Below are 27,225 nucleotides of genomic sequence, written 5' to 3'. Positions count from 1 at the left end.
AACAGTGGAAGAATTAACATATTAATTAGAGAAAGACGTAAGGGCTTTTAATATATGCTATGTTTGTGCTCTATATATACAGTCCTGCATGGTAAAGAGAGTCTGTTCCAGGCTATGGACATTTAAGTATTTACATATTCTAAAAGTGGTTCTAAAACTGTACCAGCTCTCCTTGCTCACACAGGCTATGCTGAGGCAGCAGGAACTATTGGGGGGGGGCATGTTTGGGGGCAGACAGGGCTGCACTGTCTGTGTCCATAGACACAGGCTACATGACTCAGGATAAAGCCTACAGGTGTGCCACCACATGAAGTGGTTTAAACGAGAGTCCAGATGGCCGCATGCTACCTAGCGCTTAATCATAACCCAATAGTGGGCTAAAGCGCTAGGTAATGTGAAACACAAGAACCTTGATTCTTCCCCACTGTTTTTACATTGTGCTTTTATGCTGTGACACTGTTGCTTCAATAAAGGTGGGAAGTAGAATTTAAAACAAGCCCAGGCATCCTAACAGAAAAAGCACTGTCAGGATTGTTCCTTTTTCTTCAAAGAAAAAGGGATGTTGTCCTCGTCGTACTGTACTGTAGCCAAGAGAAAGGAAGCTGCAATACATCTGGTGGGTCCATCACTGAAAGGTGCAAATCTCTCAATGAAGAGATTTTATAATTCTATAAGAGATATCTGCCTGTATACTGCCAGTAGCACAGCCGCTAGAGATAGGTTCTTATTTCCAGTGTATTAACTCGCTCTACAGCAAATTTATCTTTATATCAAATCTCATTAGATTAAAACATTACCCAAAGGATATTTCATTGCAGAAGACATCATGTCCAACGAGCTCTGAGCAATCTCTGTGACCTTGCGAGGCAACAAACTTCGGCCATCATCCTGAGTAGTACTTTGACCTGAGAAAACAAGACATTAAACCAGTATTAAACCCAAAACTAAAAATGTAATACAGTGCATCCAGAAAGTATTCAGAGCACTTAACTTTTGCCACATTTTGTTATATTACAGGCTTATTCCAAAATGCATTAAATTAATTTTTTCCTCAACATTCTACAAACAATACCCCATAATGACAACATGAAAGAAGATTGTTTTGAAATCTTTGCAATTTATTAAAAATAAAAAAATGAAAAAAACCCCACATGTACATAAATATTCACAAGCTGTGCCATGACACTCAAAATTGAGCTTTGGTGCATCCTGTTCCCACTGATCATCCTTGAGATGTTTCCACAACTTGATTGGAGTCCACCTGTGGGAAATTCAGTTGATTGGACATGATTAGGAAAGGGATAAACCTGTCTATATAAGATCTCACAGTTAACAGTGCACGTCAGAGCACAAACCAAGCCATGAAGTCCAAGGAATTGTCCGTAGACCTCCAAGACAGGATTGTATCAAGGCACAGATCTGGGGAAGGGTACAGAAACATTTCTGCAACATTGAAGGTCCCAATGAGCACAGTGGCCTCCATCATCCGTAAATGGAAGAAGTTTGGAAGCACCAGGAATCTTCCTAGAGCAATCGATCGAGAAGGGCCTTAGCCAGGGAGGTAACCAAGAACCCTATGATGGTCACTCTTAAAGAGCTCCAGCGTTTCTCTGTGGAGAGAGGATAAACCTTCCAGAAGAAAAACCATCTCTGCAGCACTCCACCAATCAGGCCTGTATGGTAGAGTGGCCAGATGGAAGCCACTCCTCAGTAAAAGGAAAATGGCAGCCAGCCTGAAGTTTGCCAAAAGGCACCTGAGGGACTCTCAGACCATGAGAAACAAAACTCTCTAGTCTGATGAAACAAAGATTGAACTCTTTGGCCTGAATGCCAAACGTAATTTCTGGAGGAAACCAGGCACCGCTCACCACCTGGCCAATACCATCCCTGCAGTGAAGCATGGTGGTGGCAGCATCATGCTGTGGAGATGTTTTTCAGCGGCAGGAACTGGGAGACTAGTCAGGATCGAAGGAAAGATGAATGCAGCAATGTACAGAGACATCCTTGATGAAAACCTGTTCTAGAGCGCTCTGGTCCTTAGAGTGGGGCAACGGTTCATCTTTCATCAGGACAATGACCCTAAGAACACAGCCAACATAACAAAGGAGTGGCTACGACCAACTCTGTGAATGTCCTGGAGTGGCCCAGTCAGAGCCCAGACCTGATGGAGCTTGAGAAGTACTGCAAAGAAGAATGGGAGAAATTGCCCAAAAATAGGTGTGCCAAGCTTGTAGCATCATACACAAAACAACTTGAGGCTGTAATTGGTGCTAAGGGGCTTCAACAAAGTATTGAGCAAAGGCTGTGAATACTTATGTACATGTGCTTTTTTTCGTTTTTTTTTTATTTTTAATAAATTGCACAGATTTCAAAAGGAACTTCTTTCATGTTGTCATTATGGGGTATTGTTTATAGAATGTTGAGGAAAACAATGCATTTAATCCATTTTGGAATAAGGCTGTAATAAAACAAAATGTGGCAAAAGTTAAGCACTGTGAATACTTTCTGGATGCACTGTATATTGCAGATTATCAGTCATTAGATGTGGTGGCTTGATTAGTTTTTCTTAGGCTCCCCCCCTCTGTTTTCACCTGGTGATCTAGCCAGTAACAAACCTCCCGTATTAGCATGCCCCCACTCTGGATAAAGGAGCACAGGGGGCACCTTTGAACAGCAGCCTTGTCTGTCTGGGGGAAGGGAAATGTAATACCAAGTACACATTGCTATATTTTTTTCCATTTAACCCAGTGGGCTTAAAAAAAAAAAAAAAAAAAAACACAAAAAAAAACTGAGAGACCGCTGTATCAACACAAGTGATGTTGGTGCAGCGATTTCCCCCACTGTGCCTTTGCATTCTGACAGAGGAACTACCACCCGCCAGAACACACTGATCAGCGCTCGCAGCGCACACAAGCAACTGCAATAACAGATTTCTTTCTGCAAACCTTTTTTGGATAAAGGTTTTACATGAATAAATAAAAGTTGATCATTGTAAGCACCTCTGTCAATGGTAAATGGTTTGTCTCAACAGTCTGAACTGATACATCTGCAGCTTGTTGTGTTGAAAAACAATTGATTTTTTTTTGCGATTTAAAGCAATCATCACATCTAAAAAATGGTAAGCTGCAATACCATATATGTTTGCTTTTGGCTTCAATACCACTTTATTGCTAGCAAAAAAAACAAACAAATAAAAAAAAACCACCACATTACATCAAAATGTAAAAATTCTCCAAATCATTGTGTTGATTTTGGGGGCTACAAAAAAAGTAGGTTTAACATTTTACTTTTTTAGCTACTCAGTGAAAAGCCTAGTACACATTATGAGCAAATTGAACGAGCAATCGTCCAATTTTCCACGAAGGTAAATATCATGATGTAACCGACAATGGTATTAACTTGTATGAAAATTCTTGAATGACAAAGGCAAATGTAGGCAGACATAGCTACTGACTATCATAGTAGAAGAGGAAGTGTTGGGTCGTTCTATGCGTCTGATCATGCACATTTTTTTCTATTCGATTATTTCCGTATGATTACTAAACACATTAAACGAAAATTGGATGTTGTGTTCACATAGGATAAAAATTTTCCAGCTTGCACCCTCGGTTTTTGTCGTTTGTAAAGTCGGAATTGGCTGTAGGAAGCACTATGCTAACGAACAGATAATAACCCAATCGTTCCTCGCATGGAAATGTTCATACAAATTTCTTATCGAGCCATTACTTTTTTTAAAGTCAAATCCAATTAAAGTGTATCTGAGCCCCAGAATAACATTTTACATCTATTGAAGTTTACCAGTCAGATGTGGTCTCTGCATTTTTATCCTCTCTCAAACTTTTCCAATTTTTTTATTATGTTTTAGACAAGAAATTAGTACAAACACGCTTTGTCAGGATCAATATAATTCTCTCAGTCTTTTATTTGTCTATAGTCACTTTGATCATGTCATTAACACACTTCATGTTCTATAGTGGCTAAGCTCACTGACTGTACTGCACTACACAGCACTACAAAACAGCTCCCCTTTCTGCTTCTCCATAACATAAGGGAAAGGTACTGTATAGCCCGGGTGTCGGCAACCCGCGGCTCTTTTTCATCTTTGCTGCGGCTCCGGAGCACACTGCCCACCAGGTGACAGCCAATAGGGTTTCAGTGGTCGGCAAGCCGCGGATCGCAAGCCACATGCGGCTCTTCTGTGTGCCGGGCGCCTGCTCCCCTCCCTCCTCTCGGGCGGCCGCCTCAAAAGTCAGGACTCTTTTAATCCGGCCCGCAGAGCGTGGAACATTGGCTGTCAGGATGTAGGCGGGGCAGCCAGGATGTAGGCGGGGCAGCGTGACGAACTCCTCTCCTCTCACAGTCCGCCCTGAAGACCGGAACACAGCGAGAGGAACGCGCGGAGCAAATGTAAGTGAATTGAGACAATATGGGGAATGAATTACTATAGGGGGGATGAATTACTATATGGGGGATGAATTACTATATGGGGGATGAATTACTATGGGGGATGAATTACTATGGGGGATGAATTACTATATGGGGAATGAATTACTATATGGGGGATGAATTACTATGGGGGATGAATTACTATGGGGGATGAATTACTATATGGGGGATGAATTACTATGGGGGATGAATTACTATATGGGGGATGAATTACTATAGGGGGGATGAATTACTATATGGGGGATGAATTACTATGGGGGGATGAATTACTATGGGGGATGAATTACTATATGGGGGATGAATTACTATGGGGGGATGAATTACTATATGGGGGATGAATTACTATGGGGGGATGAATTACTTTGGGGGATGAATTACTATGGGGGATGAATTACTATATGGGGGATGAATTACTATGGGGGATGAATTACTACGTGGGGGATGAATTACTATATGGGGGATGAATTACTATATGGGGGATGAATTACTATATGGGGGATGAATTACTATACGGCGTAGCTACTCAACGTGGTTCAGCTCCGCCTCGCCACGAGTACAGTGCCTGGTGACGTCAGGCCTCCTGTGTGCGAGGGGGAGGAGTGACAGAGCCGAAAACAAACATCGATCACGCCTCACAGATGACAGCTTGCAAGCCTGTGTGAAAATGAAGGTGACGTCTTACAGCCCTGATGTGCAGACACTGTGCATTGAGGTTCAGGAGAATAAATCCCATTAACCAGATAAATTAAATATTTTAATTAGCTATTAATGTGCAAAAATATATTTTACATTGTTAAGTGGAAAAGTTCTTTTTTTCTTCAGATTGACAGCTAACTGCACGATCCTGTATATAGCATTAAGGTAAGAAACAATATATGCAGTGTCGGATTTGTTTTAAATGTTGCAATGGTTTTGCGGCTCCCAGTCTTTTTTTTTCCCTTCGGAAACGGGTCCAAGTGGCTCTTTATGTCTTAAAAGTTGCAGACCCCTGGTATAGCCCAAAGAGATAGCTGGATACCACTTAACTTATAGGTGGGCAGCACAGGCTGACTGTAAGGAAGTTGTCCGCTAAGCAATTTCTGGCAGGATCAACAGTATATTTCTTCATTTATGTAAATATACTTTATATACTTACACACCACATACTTTTAAGGACCTAAGCTTACATTGCAGAGGTGTCTTGACGTGTGGCCTTACATGTGTACCCAAATATATCCAACAAACACCTCTTTGTTTATCCAAAATGTTAGAACAGTTGAATTAGGTCTTTTTGCTGACTAGATGGATTGAGTGTTAGGTAATTTTTTTTTCAGTGTATTGCTCTATATATGCACCTTCCTTGTGCTAGTTATGAATTGACCCGAGTGCCTGCCATTTCTTTAGCTATAAAAGAATTGAAAAAATTCTTAACATGAAAATGTGATTTCTTCTCACAGAAGAAAATGCAACATCATTGTTGCCTTGAAGAAAGGATTGTCACATGGCTGTGAAATATCACATTTTCTTCTGCGACAAGAATATGTGGTCTCACATTGAGCTACTTTTGAACTGAGTTGTTTTGGCTGAAAAAATGGCACCATTTATTTTTATGCTACCTTGTGTGCATTCATTGTGAGGTATTTTGAAAAATATCCTAATGTTTACCACACTGGAGAGATTTCAGGACAGAAGAGGAAGTGAGGGGAAGTTTTCCAAAGGGGCCACTAACGGGAATGAAAGCCTAAGAGAGGCACCAAGTTTTATTCTCTGTCCAAAATTAAAAGAAAAAGTATTTGCTAGAGATGGATTTTGAAAATTCTATCAAAATCCCCTACTGCCATATTGCACACAAGTTTTTTTAGGAAAAAGTTTTTTTGATTTAGTAAGAGTTTTTTTTAGAACTTCAGACTTCTTTTTCTGGTATTTTATATAGAGCATTTATACTTGTAAAAATGAATCTTTAAATCTCTGCATTTCACTAGTATCAAGGATGCCAGTTCATCTACTGCCACATCTTAATCATGTCACTCACCTTTCACGGGCCCTTTATTGTGACACTGCTTGCAGACACGTACAGGGGATATTCCCCAGCCTCGGTCAGGAACAGGCATAGTCTGATTGGAGCAGTTGTGACAGAAACCTTCACCACAAGATCGACAATGATGCTTCCTCTCAGTTGGCATGAATTCTTTCTTGCAACCATGACACTCCTACAGAAGGATAGAACATGGCATGAATCACAGAAGGAAACAAAGAAAGCCGAGGAAACACAAGAAAGATGCAGAGAACCATGTCTGCACAACAGTGCACAACGCATGGATCCACCTGTCTGGGTGCCACAGCACACTGGGGGAATTCAATAAAGCCACTGCACCACTTTTCTGGCATTAATCCCTCGTTAATGTACTGTGCCAAATTTATGAAGCGTCTGTCACACTATTGGTTCTGACAGGGACTCTTGCACCAAATTCAGACAGATCTAAAATACACCACTTCTACAATGTAGAGCATTTAATGTGGCAACCTCAAAATTAAATACTGACAGTTTGTATATGTGAAGGTGGAGCTAATTAAGACCAACTCTCTTTTGGTATATAGAGAAAAACTGGTCAAAATCAAGTACGAGTTCTAGTCAGGTACATCCATTTTGATGCAGTCTATTTGGTACCAAAATCTGCCGGTGCCAGTTTTTATAAATTCTAGGGACTGCATTTTAAAAAATACAGCAGGTCCTATTTTGTCAGCACTGTACTGTAATGTGTTGACAATCCATTCAAAATGAATAGTCTGCTTAACGTAACGCATCTCAACATACAAAATTGTGTGTGTTGCTGTATACTGCATTGTGATGCGAATGGGCCCTGATTCTGTTTTGAGTAATATTGGACAGAATGATCAGGCAGTATGGATGCCTCTTTATCTGATTATTATAGAATGATATACCTCAATGAACAAACATTTCCAAAATGTCAGCTCACTCCTAACAAGTAAAAACCATTGCAAGAATAAGATATGAATTAGTGTCTCAAATATCTAAATTACAAGGGACAGAGCTGCAAACCTCTACATACAGTCTTTTCTTCAACATTTCTCTGCCTGAAGAATATACTTCCTGCATATAAAAGCCACAAACTTAACGAATATCAGTTAGGGACTTGTAATTAAGCACCAGGCCATAGAAAAGGCTTCACCTAAAATAACTGGAGTCAGCAGAATGCATGCACAGAGGCCACAGTGGGCAGTAAGGAGGTCTTAGAATAAAAGGTTGTGTGACACCGAAGGCCAAACAGTGAAGACCACTGAAACCATGTGACTTTAAGTATATATTATTAGAAAATAAGTCAGCACAGGAAAGGGGGTTGTGAAGGAAAAAGTGCAACAGAATCCAATATAACCTATACATGTTCAATGATATGTAAGCATTCCAGGATCACCCAGAGCAGCTGAATTCTTTTCCTGCATGTGCACCAATCTCCGCAGAAGGGAAAATGCTGCTCTGTCAGTGTATGAACAATGAAGGAGCACTCAAGATGGGGCAATTCACTTTCAGTGCATGACATTTCCCCAGGGCTCTTGCAAGCCATCAAAAAAAGAGATCTTAAGAAAAATATCCCATTAAATGTGTTTCTAATATCACCCAGCATCCAAGGCCATATATAGTTGACATAGTCAATGCCACTTTGAAGATTAGCTGTAATGTATATAAAATGTGTGGATATTTTTCGCATGTGTATAGATGTGTCTTTTTCCTAGTTCTGCCACACAGCAGTTGCCTTGATCTTTTGTTGCTTCTGAACAGCTTGAATTCAAAGTATATTATACTCTGTTTACAGCAAGGTTTCTCAGCCAGGGCACCATGAGAAGTCTCCATGGATTCTGCCACAATTCACCATTGTCGCGGATTTATATCCCCACATCAGTGTTCTCAAAGCATGCGGATGCAGTGGTTTGCCTAGTGCTGGAGAGCTCTCTGCGCTTCTGCACCCAGTACTAGAAAAAGTCACTTCTGCCAGGCGGAGTGATCTCAAAACGTGATTTAGAAGACAGAGTGGCGTGAGAGTGGGTTGGATGTAAGATACGTAATTAAAGCAAAACTAGTTGAGGGCAAAGGCAGTGTTAATTATCCTTTTCATGCTGCATTATGAAGGGGTTAAATAAACACTGTTACTGGCCACTAATGCAGTCCAAAGGGATTATTAACCCTGCCACCAACCACCAATGGGAACTTTCTACTAAGGGTTCCTCCAAAGTAAAATAATTGATAAAGGCTATTTAGATTGTAGACACATGGAAACAAAGTATCCCATAGATGTGGCAAACAATCTACATCAGCCTATACCAATTAACCCTACAACTGCCATTATCATATTGCTGAGATTTTGAGGCTTTGTGTCATTGAGTGTTCTTTAAGCAGGCCATAGATGGGTTGAAAATCAGCCGATTTTTCATCCGACAAAAAAAAAAAAAAAAAAAAAAAAAAAAAAAAAAAAATCGGCCAATTTTCGGGCCGTTAGTGGGTTAATAGGTCGGCCATTTTTCGAGATTTTGGCACATTTTTTTAATTGGTAAAGTCGGGAAAAAAAATCGGCGATTTTCGCTGCAATGATCGGCAAATTGGCCGATCTTTTTATCGATAAAAATTCTGCGCATGAGCCGTGACCTGCAAGAAAAAGAAGAAGAAAAAGAATTCCAGTCCGCTATTATATTTGACATTTAAAAGTATAGCGGTTGCAACCTTGTATCTATTTGTATCCGCATAAAACCATCTGTATCAGAAATGGATACAAATAGATACAATGTTGCAACCGCTATACTTTTTAATGTCAAATATAATAGTGGAGCTCTCTGCAGGGACAGAAGTAATACTCCGCTATTACAGTGAGGAACAGAAGTATTTGAACACGCTGCGATTTTGCAAGTTCTCCCACTTAGAAATTAAACTCACAATTCACATTGTAGGTGTATTCCCACTCTTAGAGACAGAATTAAAAAAAAAAAAAGGAAATCACATTGTATGATTTTTAAAAAATTATTTGTTTTGTACTGCTGAACATAAATATTTGAACACCTAAGAAACAGAAAGAATTCTGGTTCTCAAAGACCTGTTACTGTGCCTTTAAAAAGTCCACATCTACTCCACTCATTAATCTAACTTAGTAGCACCTGTCTGAGCTCTTTAAAGATACCTGTCCACCCCACAGTCAGTCAGACGCCAACTACTACCATGGGCAAGACCAAAGAGCTGTCAAAAGACACCAGAGACAAAATTGTGGACCTCCACAAGGCTGGAAAGGGCTACGGGGCAATTAGCAAGCAGCTTGGTGAAAATAGATCAACTGTTGGAGCAATTGTTAGAAAATGGAAGAGGATAAATACGACTGTCAGTCTCCCTCGGACTGGGGCTCCATGCAAGATCTCACCTCGTGGGGAATTACTGATGATAAGAAAGGTGAGGAATCAGCCCAGAACTACAAGGGAGGAGCTGGTCAATGACATGAAGAGAGCTGGGACCACAGTTTCAAAGATCACTGTTGGTAGAACACTACGCTGTCATGGTTTCAAATCATGCATTGCACGGAAGGTTCCCCTGCTCAAGTCATCACATGTCCAGGCCCGTCTGAAGTTTGCCAATGACCATCTGGATGATCCAGAGGAGGCATGGGAGAAAGTCATGTGGTCAGATGAGACCAAAGTAGAACTTTTTGGTCTAAACTTCACTCATTGTGTTTGGAGGAAAAAGAAGGATGAGTTGCATCCCAAGAACACCATCCCTACTCTGAAGCATGGGGGTGGTAACATCATGCTTTGGGGGTGCTTTTCTGCGAAGGGGACAGGACGACTGTACTGTATTAAGGAGAGGATGAATGGGGCCATTTATTGTGAGATTTTGAGCAACAACCTCCTTCCCTCAGTCAGAGCATTGAAGATGGGTCGTGGCTGGGTCTTCCAACATGACAACGATCCAAAGCACAGAGCCAGGATAACCAAGGAGTGGCTCCATAAGAAGCATATCAAGGTTCTGGAGTGGCCTAGCCAGTCTCCAGACCTAAATCCAATAGAACATCTTTGGAGGGAGCTGAAATTCCGTGTTGCTCAGCGACAGCCCTGAAACCTGACAGATCTAGAGGATATCTGTGTGGAGGAGTGGGCCAAAATCCCTGTTGCAATGTGTGCAAACCTGGTCAAGAACTACAGGAAACATTTGACCTCTGTAATTGCAAACAAAGGCTTCTGTACCAAATATTAACACTGATTTTCTCAGGTGTTCAAATACTTATGTTCAGCAGTGCAAGACAAATAAATTCTTTAAAAATCATACAATGTGATTTCCTGAATTTTGTTTTTTAATTCTGTCTCTCAGAGTGGGAATGCACCTACAATGTGAATTTCAGACCCCTCCATAATTTTTAAGTGGGAGAACTTGCAAAATCGCAGGGTGTTCAAATACTTCTGTTCCTTGCTGTATATTTGCCGGCCGTAGACGGGATGAAAATCGGCTGATTTTTTTTACCGCTGGTGGTAACGTCAGCCGATTGAACGACCGATGTATCGTTTTTGTTTTTTTTTTAAAAACAGCCGGTTTTCGCCCCGTCTATGGGCTGCATTAGAAACCAGTTTACTGTAGCTTGATGGATGTTGTCTGACTGCCAAAAAAATTCTTATATCCAATTACTTTCATAAATTACTCCAAAAGGTATTAAGCAGACAATGTAAGATGTGATAACATAACCCTTCCACCACTGCCAGACTTCACAGCTGACCAACAGTCCTCTGAAAACAAGACAGACAATATTCTTATTTATGCAAGTTTCTAAAAGAAGAACTGGCTGCATTTTCCATAAAAGATTAAACATGTTATGTCCCTAAAGCAAAATTCTGATTGGCTGCTCCTGACAGTCTTTTTTTATACATTAGACACTTTAAAAGGAATATGTGTTTGCCCATGCATTGCAAAGGAACAGATTCATTTTGGAACCCTCTTGCTCAGCAACACATATTGTTCTTCACTTGTCAAATGCTCTGTTTTGCTAGCAGAAGTGAGGAAAGAAGCCATGTATAAGCCCCAAATCACTCCAGTCAGGGGTTACCCAGGGCTGGGACTCTTTCAGCCTCCATGTAAGAGCACTGGGTCAATCACCAAACACCATCACCGCCACATAAAGTGAGTCACATATTCATTCATTCCAGGAAGAACAAGTTGTTTTAACAGTTCCTGGCAGCTGAACAGAGAGGCAGGAAAGTAAAAGAAAGGTGAAAATGTGCTGCTGGGGAAGGGGGAAACTGTTGCTTTATCCTGCATTGGCAAAGTGCAGACTTGCTTTATTAAATAAGGGCTGATGTTTTCTGAAATTGGAGCTTGAAAGCTAGCCTTTTAATTTAAATATTGCTTAAATAACCAGCATAGATAAAAGGTGTCCACTCCAGGAAAGGAAAAAAACTTACAGTAATCTCAGCATTTGGTCGCCAATAGTTGGGAGCCACATTATCTATCAGCCATGTGGTGACCACGTTGGTGGGCCCGGCGCTGTACTCATTCACAGATTGGAAGACCAAGTTTACTCCATCAAGCACACGCTGTGCTGCATTGTGTTGGTCCAGTGAGTAAGAATCAGTCTGTAACAGAAAACATATTTACAGGACTAATACACAGTATACTCTGACTCAGCCAGAAGTCTGATGCTGGTCTAATGAATCTGAATCTTTTCTCTACTCTGATGCTCTGAAAGCAAACATCCTGGCTAAAAGCCTGCACCATCAGACAGCTATAATTATTCAGAAAATGTCTCATCTGTGCCCCATCTGAGTTGCTTTCACCTTACAAGAAGGCCTTGGCATCTTAGCCTACAACGTATTGCTCACCTGGAGTGTCCAACTAGCAAACAAGAGTGGACAGGGCTTAAAACCATCAGCAGACAGAACTTATGCTTTGTGGCCTCCATTGCAAAGCAAATGTGATTTCAGGCAGCCACATAGCAGGCTTATCTGGACATGACAGGTAATAGCTAAGAGCTTATAGCCTTACTCAGAGTTTTTAGCTTTAAATGGTATTAAATTACAATGTAAGCCTTAAAGTGGTTGTAAACCTCAGATATGAAATATGAACAAAGCATATCCCTTTATAGTGTGTACTTGTCTCTTTCTAGAGCATTAAGTGTAATTTCTGTCTGCTACTTTGTTCCTCTGCTATCAGCATGAATCACGTCTGAAAGGTCTTCCTGACAAAAAGAGAAACATGGTCACAGGGGAAGTACCTCCAGCAGATTGACAATCTCCTGTGAGCTGTGTAGAGGAGGGGGAGGGGGGGGTGTCTCTTCCCTCCAATCAGCTCTCAGAGCTTCCCTCACTGAGTTCTGCAGTGTGTAATTTCAGTGTAATTTCAACTCTCCGCCCCCTTTTTCTGAACTTTCAGACAAGCTTTATAAATTTTGCACTGACTGGATGTAAGGGAAAGATGGCTGTAGATATTAGGTACAAAGGAGGATTTGTTTAATCTCTGTGTAATATCTGAAGCCAGTCACTTCACTGGGTATATGTGAGGGTTTACATATACCCAGTAACCAACTCCTCTTTTCTGTAAAATCTGACACTGTAAGACAGGGTGGTGAAATACAAATGATCTACAGAGTTCAACCTCCTAAACTATAGCTGAACTGTCACTGCCTAGTTCAGTGGTATAGCCTATGTGCTACTTTTTTTCTTAATGTTCAACTGTAGGCAGGACATATTTGTAGGCAGGACATATTTCCTATCAGGCAAGCTGTGTTCCTAAACTAGAATGTATAAATAGTGCTCGTCCCATATATTATTTTTAAGTAAGCACAGGTTTTGGAAATATTCTAGTATATTTAAAGCCAAAACAAATTTTTTTTAGTTTTACATAAAACAGGGATGGGTTAAAACCTCTATCTGTTTTTTTATGCCTTTGTCTTGCTGGGGAGATTTCCCTTCACATGCTGACCTGGAGCTGCACCAAAGATCCACAGCACAATCTCCCTAAAATGATTGGAAGACTACTCCTTACCTCTTGCTCTCATTACAATGCTAGCATTTGCATTACCTTCTACTTTCTCTCTTGGTGACAGGGGTCAGGACAAATAGAAGGTAAAATTATGCAGTAGGACACAGAGAGCAATAAAAACTTGGAAGAGGGTTTAGTCCTTCCTTACTCTAATACAAAAAAGTTCTGCCTTTACATATATACTTTAATACATTTTAGATGTTCATTGCTAAGGGAATCTGTCTACATACAATATACAGGGATCTTCAAAATGCTCACAAATGTTTCCCACTGGGAAGAGTGGATACCTTAAAAGTCTGCATACACAAACACTTTGTTTTTTTGTTTAACCACTTGCCTACCAGGCACTTATACCCCCTTATTTACCAGGCCAATTTTCAGCTTTCAGCGCTGCCGCACTTTGATTGACAATTGCGCGGTCATGCAACATTGTACCCATATGAAATTTTGATTGTTTTTTTCTCACAAATAGAGCTTTCTTTTGGTGGTATTTAATCGCCACTGGGCGCTTTACTTTTTGCGCTATAAATTAAAAAAAGTGCAAAAAATTTGAAAAAAAAAAAAAAGTTTATTTGTATCTTTTATAAAATTTTTCAAACAGGTATTTTTTCTCCTTCACTGATTTGCGTTGATGAGGCGGCACTGATGGGCACTGATAGGCGGCACTGATGGGCACTGATAGGCAGCACTAAAGGGCACTGATAGGCAGTACTAATGAGGTGGCACGGATAGGCGGCACTGATAGACAGCACTAATTAGGGGTCACGGATAGGCGACACTGATATGCAGCACTGATAGGCGGCACTGATAGGTGACACTGATGATGGGTACTGATAGACGGCACTGACTGGCATCACTTCTGGGCACTGACTGGCGGCACTGACTGGCACAACCCCTGGGCACTGACTGGTGGCACTGACTGGCAGCACTGCTGGGCTGCACTGGTGGGTGGCACTGGTGGGCAGCACTGGTGGGTGGGCACAGGTGGGTGGCACTGGTGGGCACAGGTGGGTGGCACTGGTGGGCACAGGTGGGTGGGCACAGGTGGGTGGCACTGCTGGGCACATGTAGGTGGCACTTCTGGGCACAGGTAGGTGGCACTGCAGAGTGGCACAGGTGGGTGCACTGCTGGGCACAGGTGGGGGCACTGCTGGGCACAGGTGGGGGCACTGCTGGGAACGGGTGGGCGGGGCTAGTGGGCGCACTGCTGGGCGGAACTTGCGGGTGTCACTGCTGGGCACCGATCATCAGGGCACTGATCATCAGTGCCCTGATGATCGGTGCCGATCCCCGCTCTGACAACTGCCGGTTCTCGGCAGTACTTTCCTCACGATCTGACAGCGTGAGGAAAGTGCAGCCGAGAACCGGCACTTGCATTTCCCTGTGATCAGCGTGTCATTGGACACCGCTGATCACGTGGTAAAAGGCCGGTGGGATCGGCCTTTCACCACATCACGTGATCAGCTGTGTCCGTAGGACACAGCGATCACGGAGATCGCCGGGTGCGCGCCCCCTGGGGCGCGCAGGAGAGCGCGTTCTGGGAGGACGTCATATGACGTCCACTCAGAACTGGCCGGCCGCGGTGAAGCCGTCATTCGGCTATGCGCGGTCGGCAAGAGGTTAAAGCATAACTAAAACCATCAATTTAACGGTTTCCCAAAACAACTGCATTCAAGGCATGCCATGAATGATATCAGTTACAGTTGCTTATTTTCTCAACTGAACTGTCAAGACATCAAATGGCTGGTGTCATAATAAATCACATGAGCAGCACCAATCAACTGCAGCTCAAACAGTGTTTAGCACTTCTGCCTAATAACACTGGGGTTATCAGTTCGAATTCCAACCCTGGCACTACCTGCATGGAGTTTTGCATGTTCTCCCTGTGCCTGTGTGGGTTTCCTCTGCGTACTGGATTTCCCTCTCACACTCCAAAGATATGCTGGTGGTAGGTTAATTGTCTAAATTGGCCCTAATATGTGTATGTAAGAATGTGAGTTAGGGACCTTAGATTGTAAGCTCCTTGAGGGCAGGGACTGATGTGAATGTATGTATTTAAAGTGCTGTATAAATTAACAGGACTACATAAGTATGATGGTAGCTTCCTTGGCTGTAAAGGATAGGAGGGTTTGGTTCTGCCTTAGAGCCCTATTCCAGGCTTAAATGAACTTAAAATAATTAGTTTGGACTAAGCTGGTCCACATGAACTATTTGCTTCACTAACAGGTTAGCTTGCTGTCAGCACTGTATAGACTGTATGTAGCATCAGCTCCATACATTATACAGTGCTATGCTCCGGCAGGAGGACAGAGACTTCCCATCCTGCTCTCTGAACAATATTGAGTCAGATTCAGAGCTACTGTACCATTCAGGAGAAGCCTTTTACTTTCTTAAAGGCTTCAACAACCACATCTGTACAACTGTCACCTTTACTCTGACCAAAGACATGATCAAACTAGAAAGCATCAGGTAAATGGGGACAGTGCTAGACATATCTCAGGGAAACAATTAAAATTGCGTGAAAACAAACTTCAGCCTCATATTTCTGTTAATAGCCCCCCAAAAATTGCTGGGGCTTCTGCTGCAACACATAAATGTGATAATCACTACATCAAAGCCAAACTTTTTCAGATTAAACAATCACCATGGTGTCTACAGTTACTTTTACTAGCAATTATTTACTTCCAGCTTTTTGGTACTTTCTGAAAACCACAAGTTGCCTTTGTATACTGTAAGAAGAGAATTATATAATTGAATGGTCAGGCAAAAATTGTTGTATAAAAAGGTAATTTATGTAACACAGCTAAAATAATAGAAGGCATATTTAGTGCACGTATAAGATTTATAAATAGGCTCTTAGACAGTTTTATTCAAGAAGAATAACAAATTTTCACACTATCTTATATATAAAGAATATTAACTTTAATGGCTGTGGTGTGTAGATGCAGAACAGAACCAGGCTAATCCAGTGTTAGGTAAGCAGACTAGCTGCTGCTGGATGTTCAGGAAGTAATAATGGTTCATGCACACACATAGAGTTGCTTACTAACCACAAATCATCACCCTACTCTAATATACAGCCTAACAAAATAGGATAACATCTATTTACCTCTGACCAGACGTGCCTAACTTCTTGTCGTACAACAGATCCATCCGGGTCTCTATTTCCATACCAGTACTGCCGGCTACGATAGATAATCCCACAAACACGACATTCCAAGACATAGCTGCAGTTGAGAAACACAGAAGTTCTGAATCTCACTATATTTGTCAAATTTTGAAATATGATTTTCAGTTTTAACATCATGGGCTTTACGTAGCAGCTTAGCAAATGAAATGAGACCCAAAGACCCATCATTTCTAATCACAGATCAGTTTACACCAGGAGTAGGCAACCTTTGAGTGGTGGAGATAAAGCTGAACAACATGAAAGAGTTTAAAGATCACTGGGGTTTGATGCCCTTTTTTAAAGCAGAAATGAACTAGCAAGGCCTAATTAAATAGTAAGGAAAAGTAAGAAGATTGTATAAGAAAACAAATGTCACTGTAAAACTATAAACTTAGCCTACCTTAAAATTGGACAGTGTCAGTTAGTAGAGCAGTGGACAGGTTGGTGTTAGTAGGGCAGAGGATGGTGTCAATAGAGCAGTGGACGTTGTCAATAAGGCAGTGGTTGCGTCAGTAGGGCAGAGCTTGGTGTCAGTAAGACAGTGGATGGTGTCAGTCAGAACAGCAGTGGACATTTTCAGTAGGGCAGAGGACGGTATCAGTAGAATATGATGTCAGTAGTATTTTACTTTTATTATTTTATTTTTTCATTATTTATTTTTGCATTATTAACAAAAACATTTTTTAGGAGCACTTTTGGGGGTTTAGTGAAATTGTCAGGAATGGACTGGCCAGCAATAGTGGGACTCACCTGCCTTATGAGCTGCAGTACCAGGGCTGGCCAGTGGGTGCTCCCAGCAATCAGAGACTCAACCTTGCAGCCAGTCAAACACCTGGAACTAATTATACTGGTGTATTTAAGGGACATTCAGACCTGCAGACTCTGCCTTGGTGTGTTTTTCCTGGGCCCTGTATCTTGTAAACCTGCGTTCCTGTTCCTGTCTTGTTGCTGACCCTGCTTGATTCTGACCTCTGCTGACTTCTCCTGTTCTGATCCCTGGCTTGTGACCCTGACCATCCCTCTGCCTGACCCTCTGTACCACGCTGCCCGCTACCTGCTGAACCAGGCCTGTGACCCCGACCATTCTCCGCTTGCTCCCCCTGTACCTACCTGCCCGATTGATATTGACCCGGCCTGCCTGACGACGCTTGCATGCACTGTTATCTGTGGGTGGTTTGGTTTGGTTTGTTTGCACTGTGTTATGTTTTAGTATTGCCCTGCGTTTATGTTTGTATTGTTAGTGTTAATAAATTACATTGTTTATAACATATCTGAAGTCTGCGTTTCCCTGTGTCAGTCACACACCTCTGGTCTTACCCGGGAGCCCTGACAGAAATATCAGGGGTCAAAACAGACATGTGATGTTTTCTGAGACAGAGAAAAGGACTGGAGACAGAGATTCCCCAGTTCCTTTCTCTGCAGCCCCAGCTGCACTGGACAGTGAATGAATGTGAAGCACTCTGTGCTGAGCGGCTTCCTGTTCATTCACAAACTGAAGCACAGTAAGCACAGTTTACTATGCTTCAGGTATGATTGAACGTGGTGAGTGATCGGTACCGTTCACTCACTGTGTTCATTCAGAAAAGGAATGGAACGATAAATGACATACTTCCCAACCTCTTTCCCTGCTTTTCATCCTAAAATATCCCCCGCTGCAGCTGGGGGGAAAAAGGAGAAGGAAAGCCAGCAGTGCTGCAGGGGGATTGGGGGGAGCATACAGAGGTGCCCTGCAGCAGAAAAAAAGAGGAAAAGGGACAGGTGGGATAGCAGGGGCGCCTACTGCAGCAATTCTCTGCTTCCACCAGTTAGCCAGGCATAAAATATGAATGTAATTGTTTCAGGAAACTGTTAAATTGATGGCTTCAGTTCCACTTTAAACAGCGGAACTAAAGAGTCTGTGTATGCAGACATTTTTGGTATCCACATTTCCCAGTGGGAAAAATTTGTGAGCATTTTGGAGATTTCTGCATATTACTGTAGACTGATCCCAATAGCAATGAACATGTAAACTTTCTTAACGTATATAAAGGCAAACTGTTAGTATTCACCTTTATGTTGTGATATCATCTGTATAACAGTACATTAAATGAAGATCAAACAAATTACAACTTACCCAGACCAAGCAAATTTCGCTAGGCCCATCAAAGGACTGTCTGAAGACGCCACAGTTTTAGGGATTACAGTCAACTCTCTTCCACCCTCATAACATCTCTATTGAAAAAGAAGCAATATTTATTTACGCCTTGGATGGAATGAACCACTTGAATAACTAAAGTATCTATTTCCCTTTTTACCATAAAAAATTAAGAATTAGATTTTGTCATTCAGTAATCTGGCTTCGAGAGCATAAGACAAAATTCTGCACCATTCAACTATGCTACCCAGCAAAGGAGGCCTAAAGCTGTTTCTACCATTGTAGCAAAAGCAGACATTTTTATTGTTACTGGTATCTCCATTAATTCCTTTCTTCCTGTTGATTTAACAGCCATCAAACAGAGCAGAAAGGAAAGTATTTGAGTAATGCGACACTTACCTTACAGATCAGAACTTTATTATTATATTCATGGGCAAACTGGCACAAACCATCTGCCTGGTGAGGGACTCCATCCTTCATATGATTCATCCTGTTCTTGCAGCGTGTCCTGTGGGTTTTAAATAAATTGTTTACAAAACACAGACTTATGTACTGAATGACACGGAATACTGCTGCTCCAAATTCATGCTGCATAAAGGGGTGGCTGACATTTTACGACTCAACAAAAATCAACATAAACATCTCTAATTCAGAGTCCATGGAGCGGTTGGAGGATCCATACTGGTAGCAATGCCCTATGGAAGTTACTTCGTAAGACGTAATATTATGCATCATACATGTGAGTAGAATACTGGATATTGTTTCATCAATAAATGTTTTGTAAGGATGCAGCACTATCTCTTTTTGGCGTTGATCTGATGGAGGAGGACAGCTAGGACAGTGGAGGAGACTCATGCTCATTGGACATCTCATATCAGTCCACATAAGGGACACATGCTATATATGACCTCACTTAGCGGTTTGGTCATATACAGCAGGTGAGAGCACATCCGGTGGAGGAGTACACACATCGGCTTGCAGTGTATAATTGCAGTATTTGTTATTCAAGCATTTCTGGAGACAAATAACCATAGAGAAAGCCAATGCATGGACACTGATTTAGAGATGTTTATGCTGATTGTTTTTATTTTAAACCAGCAGTGAAGCGCAGCACTTGATTGATATTTAATGTTATATAACGCATTTTGTATGGGAATTTGCATGATGTGAGTGATTCGCAATCTCACTATTTGACAGAGCAGCTCACAAGATTTTTGCACTTTATATTCTGACTTCAGAATAACTTTAAATTGTGTCAGAATGGCCACTTGTAGGATCCATCAGGGAACATGTGACAGGGTGGCAACAGAGGAGCACAGCTGGAGAAAGGAAGCACCTGAATAAGTTAGTCCAGGATCACCAAGTATTATTTTAATAAAAGCTGCAAAACTGAAAAGACTGAAAACAACTTCTGAAATGACATTAATACTTATTAGTGATTTTATTGACTGGTTTTAGATGTACTTTACCTAGCATAAAAAAAATGTTTCTAATGGCCATTAGTCATGGGCAAACAGGACATACAGTACTTACTGCATGAAAATACTAACATACTGAGAAAAAGAGTCGTGCATAAGTATCCAATGTAGGATTAAGGAAGGCTGAGTTATTCTGTGACATGAGTGCTCAAAAGTGCACATATGGAAGGCACACAAGGGAAGAGGGGGGTGAGGTTTTAGCGAGGTGGAGGGCCTTCCATCTGGGGATTCCAATAGGAGAGTAGTGACCACTGTATATTGGCATACTAGGTACTAGGTTACTACTAGGTTACTAGGTTGGAGCGTGTTTGTGATTTGGAAGTGCAGAGAGACGCATCATTATGATAAGTAATGCTTATTTGTTTACAGAGGTGATAAAACTAATAGTACTGTTTTTTGGTAATTGCCTTCATCACAAACACCATGTGCTAAGAACAGCATTTGATATATGTTTGCTGGCTGGCTTTCCTGTGTGGTATGCAGACCTTCTTTCATCATCTTGTTGGCAGTATGAGTTTAGGTACAGCAATGATGTATGGCTAATTACTGTCTCTGTCTTTGGTCCAATTAAATAATCTGACCTGACTCTATGATAATATATTCTTGGACATAATTTGTATGATTACAGAGCAATAAAGGGATCCTTAGCATATCATGCATACAATGAACGTAAAGGTGATGAAATTAAGGTGATATTGCTGTTTATGTTCCTAAGGTATATGCAATGATGTATTATTAGAGCAAATAATGGGATGCCTGCTCTTAGCTTCCAAATTGAGGTTGGGTCACTAAAATAGCTGGACTCTCACCAAACAAAATAATAATGTATATAGTGGTAAAGAGTTATGGGGTTAGTTAACATGCTTAAGCTGCATTTTCCTCTTGCAGCTACTGTCCTATGTTAGGAGTTTTTTTCCTAGGGGTTCAGGGTTAAATCCAAGTATAGACTTGTAATACATGCCTTCAGTGGGCCACTGTCCTCTTAAGGTAGTAATATTATGATTTCCTTTGCTCTACAGTTTAATAACTGATTGTTAAGTGTGTCCTGCCCAAACATATTAAAAACCTCACATATCTATTATTATAGTCCTAATCTACCATACCTATTGATGGTCTGGTGAGTGTCCCTACATCTGCCTTTACTTTCTGGGGTGATTCTAGCTGTGCAAATGTTGTTGGGTTTGTTGGATAGACATCCAAAATATACGTACATGTTATATTTTAAAGGATATAAATGTAAATGTAAGATCTTTAAGTACACTTTGTATGTGTATGTTCTTATTGTTTGTTTCATCTGTCTTAGACATTACCTCCAATGACACTCCTGATGAAGCAGCTCTATACTGATTGTGAAGAACACGGAGTCAAGCCATCTCCTGCTCAGCATCAGAATAGGCTGATACATGTTTATGACTCCATGAATATTTAAGTGGATATGAGGTAGGTGGGCAGTGATAATTGGGTAGACATTTATTGATGTAATGTCCAAGACATACAGAGATATCCCCTAATTTTATACAGGGATTCTTTTTTATTGTAAAATTGTTATTTTAACAGAATAACAAATAAAATGCTTTTTATTATTTAATTTCATGCCTGTGTAGTACTTTAAAAGTCCATATCTTCCTTGCTCGATGACTTCCAAGGATTTCAGGATATGGTGCCTTACATAACCCCAAATTATACACAAACAGAAGGTATGCTCTATGCAACAGTCATGCGCTCTCCACCTAGTGCAACCTCAGTGTGAAAGTGTTGTACAAACCTACTCCAATGATGTCTGATTCATTTGTTTCCCAGTAAGAGAAGTAAAGCTTTATTAATGCATCCATATCTATGGTCTGATGTAGCTAAATTGCTTTCATGCTGCCATCTCATCTCAATCCTTTCTTGACCTTGCCAAATCACACATAAAAATAATCTTGAATGCTGCTTATTTACTTTAATCTGCCATAGATAAGCTGTATAACAAATATAACTAAAGATTATCTAAGACTTATCTGACAACCATATTATCCATTTGTCAGAGGCATTTTGTATGAATAACCCTTCTCTGGTCTACCTTACACAGAGCAATGCAGGCCCTTGAATGCTCTGGTCTAGGTAATGATTTCCACCATTAAATTTTAATCTGTGTTACATAAGAGCACCCCAAGACTTGAATGAACTTAGACAAAGTTATTAAAAATATACATAAACCGAAATCACTAATATCTCATATAGGCTTTAAAATATTAATTGCATTTTAAGTCATTTTCTATCCTTATAAATTTTCAGCTTTCATTAAATTAATACCTGCTAATTCTGCCATGAAGGTCTTTGTTTGTGCACTTCCTGTTATAAAGGTGACAATGCTCCACCTCCCAACTGTGCTCCTTTATTGTCATCATGTCACTATGTCACACAGACTTCCAATTTCAACACACATTACACAAACATGGTCCACTCTTGTCACCATCAGAAAGCTAGCCCTGAACATTGCCATGCAGCTCTCACTGGAGTACATGCATGTAAACAAGAAGGGGCTGAGCACTAGCATGCAGGTAGGAAGAAATAAAAAAAATAAACAAAAAAATTTTTTTAAAAGTATTTTAAAAACTGGTCATGGTACACAGAGGAGAACTTATCAAAGCTGGAGCAAACAGAATCTGGAACAGCTGTGCTATCTATCATTTTCAAAGCTTCACTGGACAAGCTGAAAATAGAAGCTGACTGGTTGCCATGTGTAGCTGTTCCAGATTCTGTCTGCTTCAGTTCTATTAAATTCACCTCACAGTGTTTTAAATAACTTAATGTCACTCAGTTAAGGTTTACGTTCACTTTAAAGGGAACATATAGTGGTTTGGTATATCTTATCTTTTATTATGGTTATTACTAAAATATATTCAGGGGAATTCAATAACAGCACTACCAACACTTTTCTGGCACTATGACCCTTTAAAATAGCCTGCACCTTTATAAAAATCCATACTACCTATTCCAATATTTTTACCAAAACAAGCCACTTCTTAATAGCGCCACCTTTTACAGAGCAGCATTTTTGCTGTCGCTTCACTCTCTCTCTGTCACTGGATGTTAAGGATGCTATCGGCTTCACAGATGGCAGGCTCCTAGCAACCAGTGATGCTGCAGTGGGTGAAGCCTGATGGGGAAGCTAAAAAACGAATTCCCCATTAGTTCCACTCTCTTCTTGTAATTGACAGCAAGCAGTGGTGATCTTTGCCAATAGCAGACTGTCTAAAATTATGATACATAAACGAGCGCTGGAATTGTGTACAGGGAGCAGCTAGCATGAAAGGTAGAACCCCTAAACCTAACATGATATTGGTATAACATATCTTGAGAATAACCCTGATATTAGGGGTTTTTTATATTTATATTTTTAAGCGCTGCATGCTGTTTATATAATAGCAGACTGTCTGTTGGCTATGGATCACCCATTGTCTACTGTCAATCACGAGCTGGGGAGCGAGTGTCTGTGAATCCCCATCAGGACCCCCTCCAATACAAAACCTTCCTGCCGCTGCAGCTGTCTATATAGACACTCTGGCCTACCTGTCTTAATGAGATACACAAATCTGTTGGCCGCACCGACATTTGTCATGTGGAGGCACGAAGAATTCTCAGACATTATAAATTTCCCTGATTAATAATACTTTTTTGGGGTCGTTTAATCAAAAAACATTGCATATAATTATTTTTTACTCTTATTTTCAGCCACCCCTTTTCCAGGCTATCCTTATCCGATTTGTTGAAATATGCCTATTTGTTACTGATCTCAACATCTCAAGGTAAAATACACACTAATAACTGCCTGAGAGGAGCGACTCATCGCCCTCTTTTCAGAGTCTGAAACCAGCTGTGTTTATTTGGAAAAAAAAATGTTTTAAATAAAAACCCAAAAGACTCTAGACACAAAAAACAGTATATAGTAATACCTCGGTTTACGAATTTAATTCGCTCTGCAGGACTTTTCATATAGCGAACAATTCGTAAACCGAAACGTCGTTGATGTCACATGGGGCGGGGTCACTCGGGGGATGTCCCCGGGTGGCCCCGCCCCTTACATATTTAAGAACTGTCAAACCATCGGAGCAGCCAGAAGGCTGGAAGCCATCGTTGGAAGCGGAGCCTTTTTTTGTTAAATTCTTTTTTTGGGTCAGCGGCAGTGATGGCGGGCATCGTGATTGACATTGGATCTACTGTGGGGGATATTTTTTTTAGTTTTTTTTTTAATAAAAGACTTGTCAAAGACCGTGTCCTGTCTTTTTTCACACTACACTTTTTTGTTTTTTGTAAATGAGTAGGGGTACCATGTACCCCATACTCATTCACATAGGGGGGAGGGGGGGGCGGGATCTGGGGGACCCCTTGTTAAAGGGGGCTTCCAGATTCTGATAAACCCCCTGCCCACAGACCCCCACAACCACCGGCCAGGGTTGTGGGGAAGAGGCCCTTGTCCCCTTATATACAGTCATGGCCGAAATTGTTGGCACCCTTGATATTTTTCCTGAAAATCAAGTATTTCACACAAAAAAGGTATTGCATTAACACATGTTTTGCTATACACATGTTTATTCCCTTTGTATGTATTGGAACAAATATAAAACAGAGGCAGAAAAGCAAATATGACATAATGTCACACAAAACCCCAAAAATGGGCTGGACAAAAGTATTGGCACCCTTAACTTAATATTTGGTTGCACACCCTTTGGAAAACATAACTGAAATCAGTCGCTTCCTATAACCATCAATAAGCTTCTGACACCTCTCACCCGGAATTTTGGACCACTCTTCCTTTGCAAACAGCTCCAGGTCTCTCTTATTGGAAGGACACCTTTTCCCAACAGCAATTTTAAGATCTCTCCACAGGTGTTCAATGGGATTTAGATCTGGGCTCATTGCTGGCCACTTCAGAACTCTCCAGCGCTTCTTTGCCATCCATTTCTGAGTGCTTTTTGACGTATGTTTGGGGTCATTGTCCTGCTGGAAGACCCAGGATCTTGGACGCAAACCCAGCTTTCTGACACTGGGCCCTACAGTGCGACCCAAAATCCTTTGGTAATCCTCAGATTTCATGATGCCTTGCACACAGTCAAGGCACCCAGTGCCAGAGGCAGCAAAACAACCCCAAAACATCATTGAACCTCCACCATATTTTACCGTAGGTACTGTGTTTTGTTCTTTGTAGGCCTCATTCCGTTTTCGGTAAACAGTAGAATGATGTGCTTTACCGAAAAGCTCTATCTTGGTCTCATCTGTCCACAAGACGTTTTCCCAGAAGGCTTTTGGCTTACTCAAGTACATTTTGGCAAACTGTAGTCTTGCTTTTTTATGTCTCTGTGTCAGCAGTGGGGTCCTCCTGGGTCTCCTGCCATAGCGTTTCATTTCATTTAAATGTCGACGGATAGTTCGCGCTGACACTGATGCTCCCTGAGCCTGCAGGACAGCTTGAATGTCTTTGGAACATGTTTGGGGCTGCTTATCCACCATCCGGACTATTCTGCGTTGCAATCTTTCATCAATTTTCCTCATCCGTCCACGACCAGGGAGATTAGCTACAGTGCCATGGGTTGCAAACTTCTTGATAATGTTGCGCACTGTGGACAAAGGCAAATCTAGTTCTCTGGAGATGGACTTGTAACCTTGAGATTGTTGATATTTTGCCACAATTTTGGTTCTCAGGTCCTCAGACAGTTCTCGTCTCCTCTTTCTGTTGTCCATGCTTAGTGTGGCACAGACAGACACACAATGCAAAGGTTAAGTGAACGTCTCTCCTTTTTATCTGCTTTCAGGTGTGATTTCTATATTGCCCACACCTGTTACTTGCCCCAGGTGAGTTTACAGGAGCATCACATGCTTGTAACATTCTTATTTATCCGCAGTTGTGAAAGGGTGCCAATACTTTTGTCCAGCCCATTTTTGGAGGTTTGTGTGACATTATGTCGAATTTGCTTTCTTTCCTCCCTTTTTTTGTTTTGTCCCAATACACACAAAGGGAATAAACATGTGTATAGCAAAACATGTGTTAATGCAATACGTTTCGTGAGAAATACATGATTTTCAGGAAAAATATCAAGGGTGCCAACAATTTCGGCCATGACTGTATGGTATAGTACTGCTTGGACCTTGAAGAAGGGGACACTCCCTGAAAGCTTGTCCTCAAAATTATATGTTAGTGTATATAAAAAAAAGTATCACGGACAGTACTCAATTGTTTCATTCATAAACCAAAAATTATGTTAACCGAGAGGTATTAATGTAATAACTTTTATAGATTTGTATACGAGATTGACCACAAACCATTACAATTTCCATTTAAGGTTCATTCACACAGTCCTGAGGCCCGTACAGCATCTGGACCAGTGTAGGGCTGTATGCATGTTAGTCAATGGAAATGCAGTGCCTGTACAAGCTCATCCACACATCTGATTCTGACATGTATGCTGGGACAATGTACGGCCATGAATGCCCACTGTCTGTGTTTGGGGCTGTGCACCTATCCCTGCATGCCTGTCACATTTAGGTGTGCAGGTGAGCCTGTACAGTCACTGCATCTCCATTTACTAACATAGACTGCCCGCATGCAGCTCCAGGATGCTCCAAATGGCTCTTGCACACTGTATGGGCCTCTGTGCCAGTGTGAATGAGCCCACAAAGTTTCTATTAAAGATCTGGAGCTGTGAAGTATCTAGATTACCTGCAACTGAGGCACAGCAGGGAACAGGTAAAGTATTCATCGGGGAAGAAAGAGGTGATGTGAACCTGATCATCTGGAATATCCCCAGAGAATCGCTCACTTAGACTCTGCATGGAAAACACAACAACAAAAAATTAAATCCTATATATTCCTCCTCCACTGACTGAGGAATAAGCAAAGTGAAAGTGTAAGTTAGGAAATAAAAGCAATGTTCTAACTAGTTATGTTAAATTGGGCATATAATTTAACTTTCTGAAAAAAAATACACAGTATAATAGACATTTCTGTGACCACCTTAAA

General features: G+C 41.2%; 1 protein-coding gene across 1 annotated transcript in view; it reads right to left on the bottom strand.

Moving 5' to 3' along the window:
• The window catches only part of LOC149434863 (zinc finger FYVE domain-containing protein 1-like), a 37,812-nt gene that overhangs the window by 4,200 nt on the left and 6,387 nt on the right, over positions 1 to 27,225 (bottom strand). Inside the window, exons 4-10 of the mRNA XM_089663294.1 lie at positions 26,926 to 27,032; positions 19,147 to 19,255; positions 18,727 to 18,824; positions 16,554 to 16,671; positions 11,869 to 12,039; positions 6,458 to 6,635; positions 798 to 905 (exon numbers count right to left, since the gene is read on the bottom strand). Coding sequence (XP_089519420.1) covers positions 798 to 905; positions 6,458 to 6,635; positions 11,869 to 12,039; positions 16,554 to 16,671; positions 18,727 to 18,824; positions 19,147 to 19,255; positions 26,926 to 27,032 — 889 coding nt within the window. The remainder of the gene's footprint in view (positions 1 to 797; positions 906 to 6,457; positions 6,636 to 11,868; positions 12,040 to 16,553; positions 16,672 to 18,726; positions 18,825 to 19,146; positions 19,256 to 26,925; positions 27,033 to 27,225) is intronic.

The sequence above is a fragment of the Staurois parvus genome, unplaced genomic scaffold (genome assembly GCF_062004578.1).
Source record: "Staurois parvus isolate SC_StPar_1 unplaced genomic scaffold, SC_StPar_1.0 ptg001650l, whole genome shotgun sequence".
In the NCBI taxonomy this organism is placed as follows: Eukaryota; Metazoa; Chordata; class Amphibia; order Anura; family Ranidae; genus Staurois; species Staurois parvus.
The sequence above is the reverse complement of the archived record's forward strand: the minus strand, read 5'-3'. Positions and strand labels throughout refer to the sequence as shown.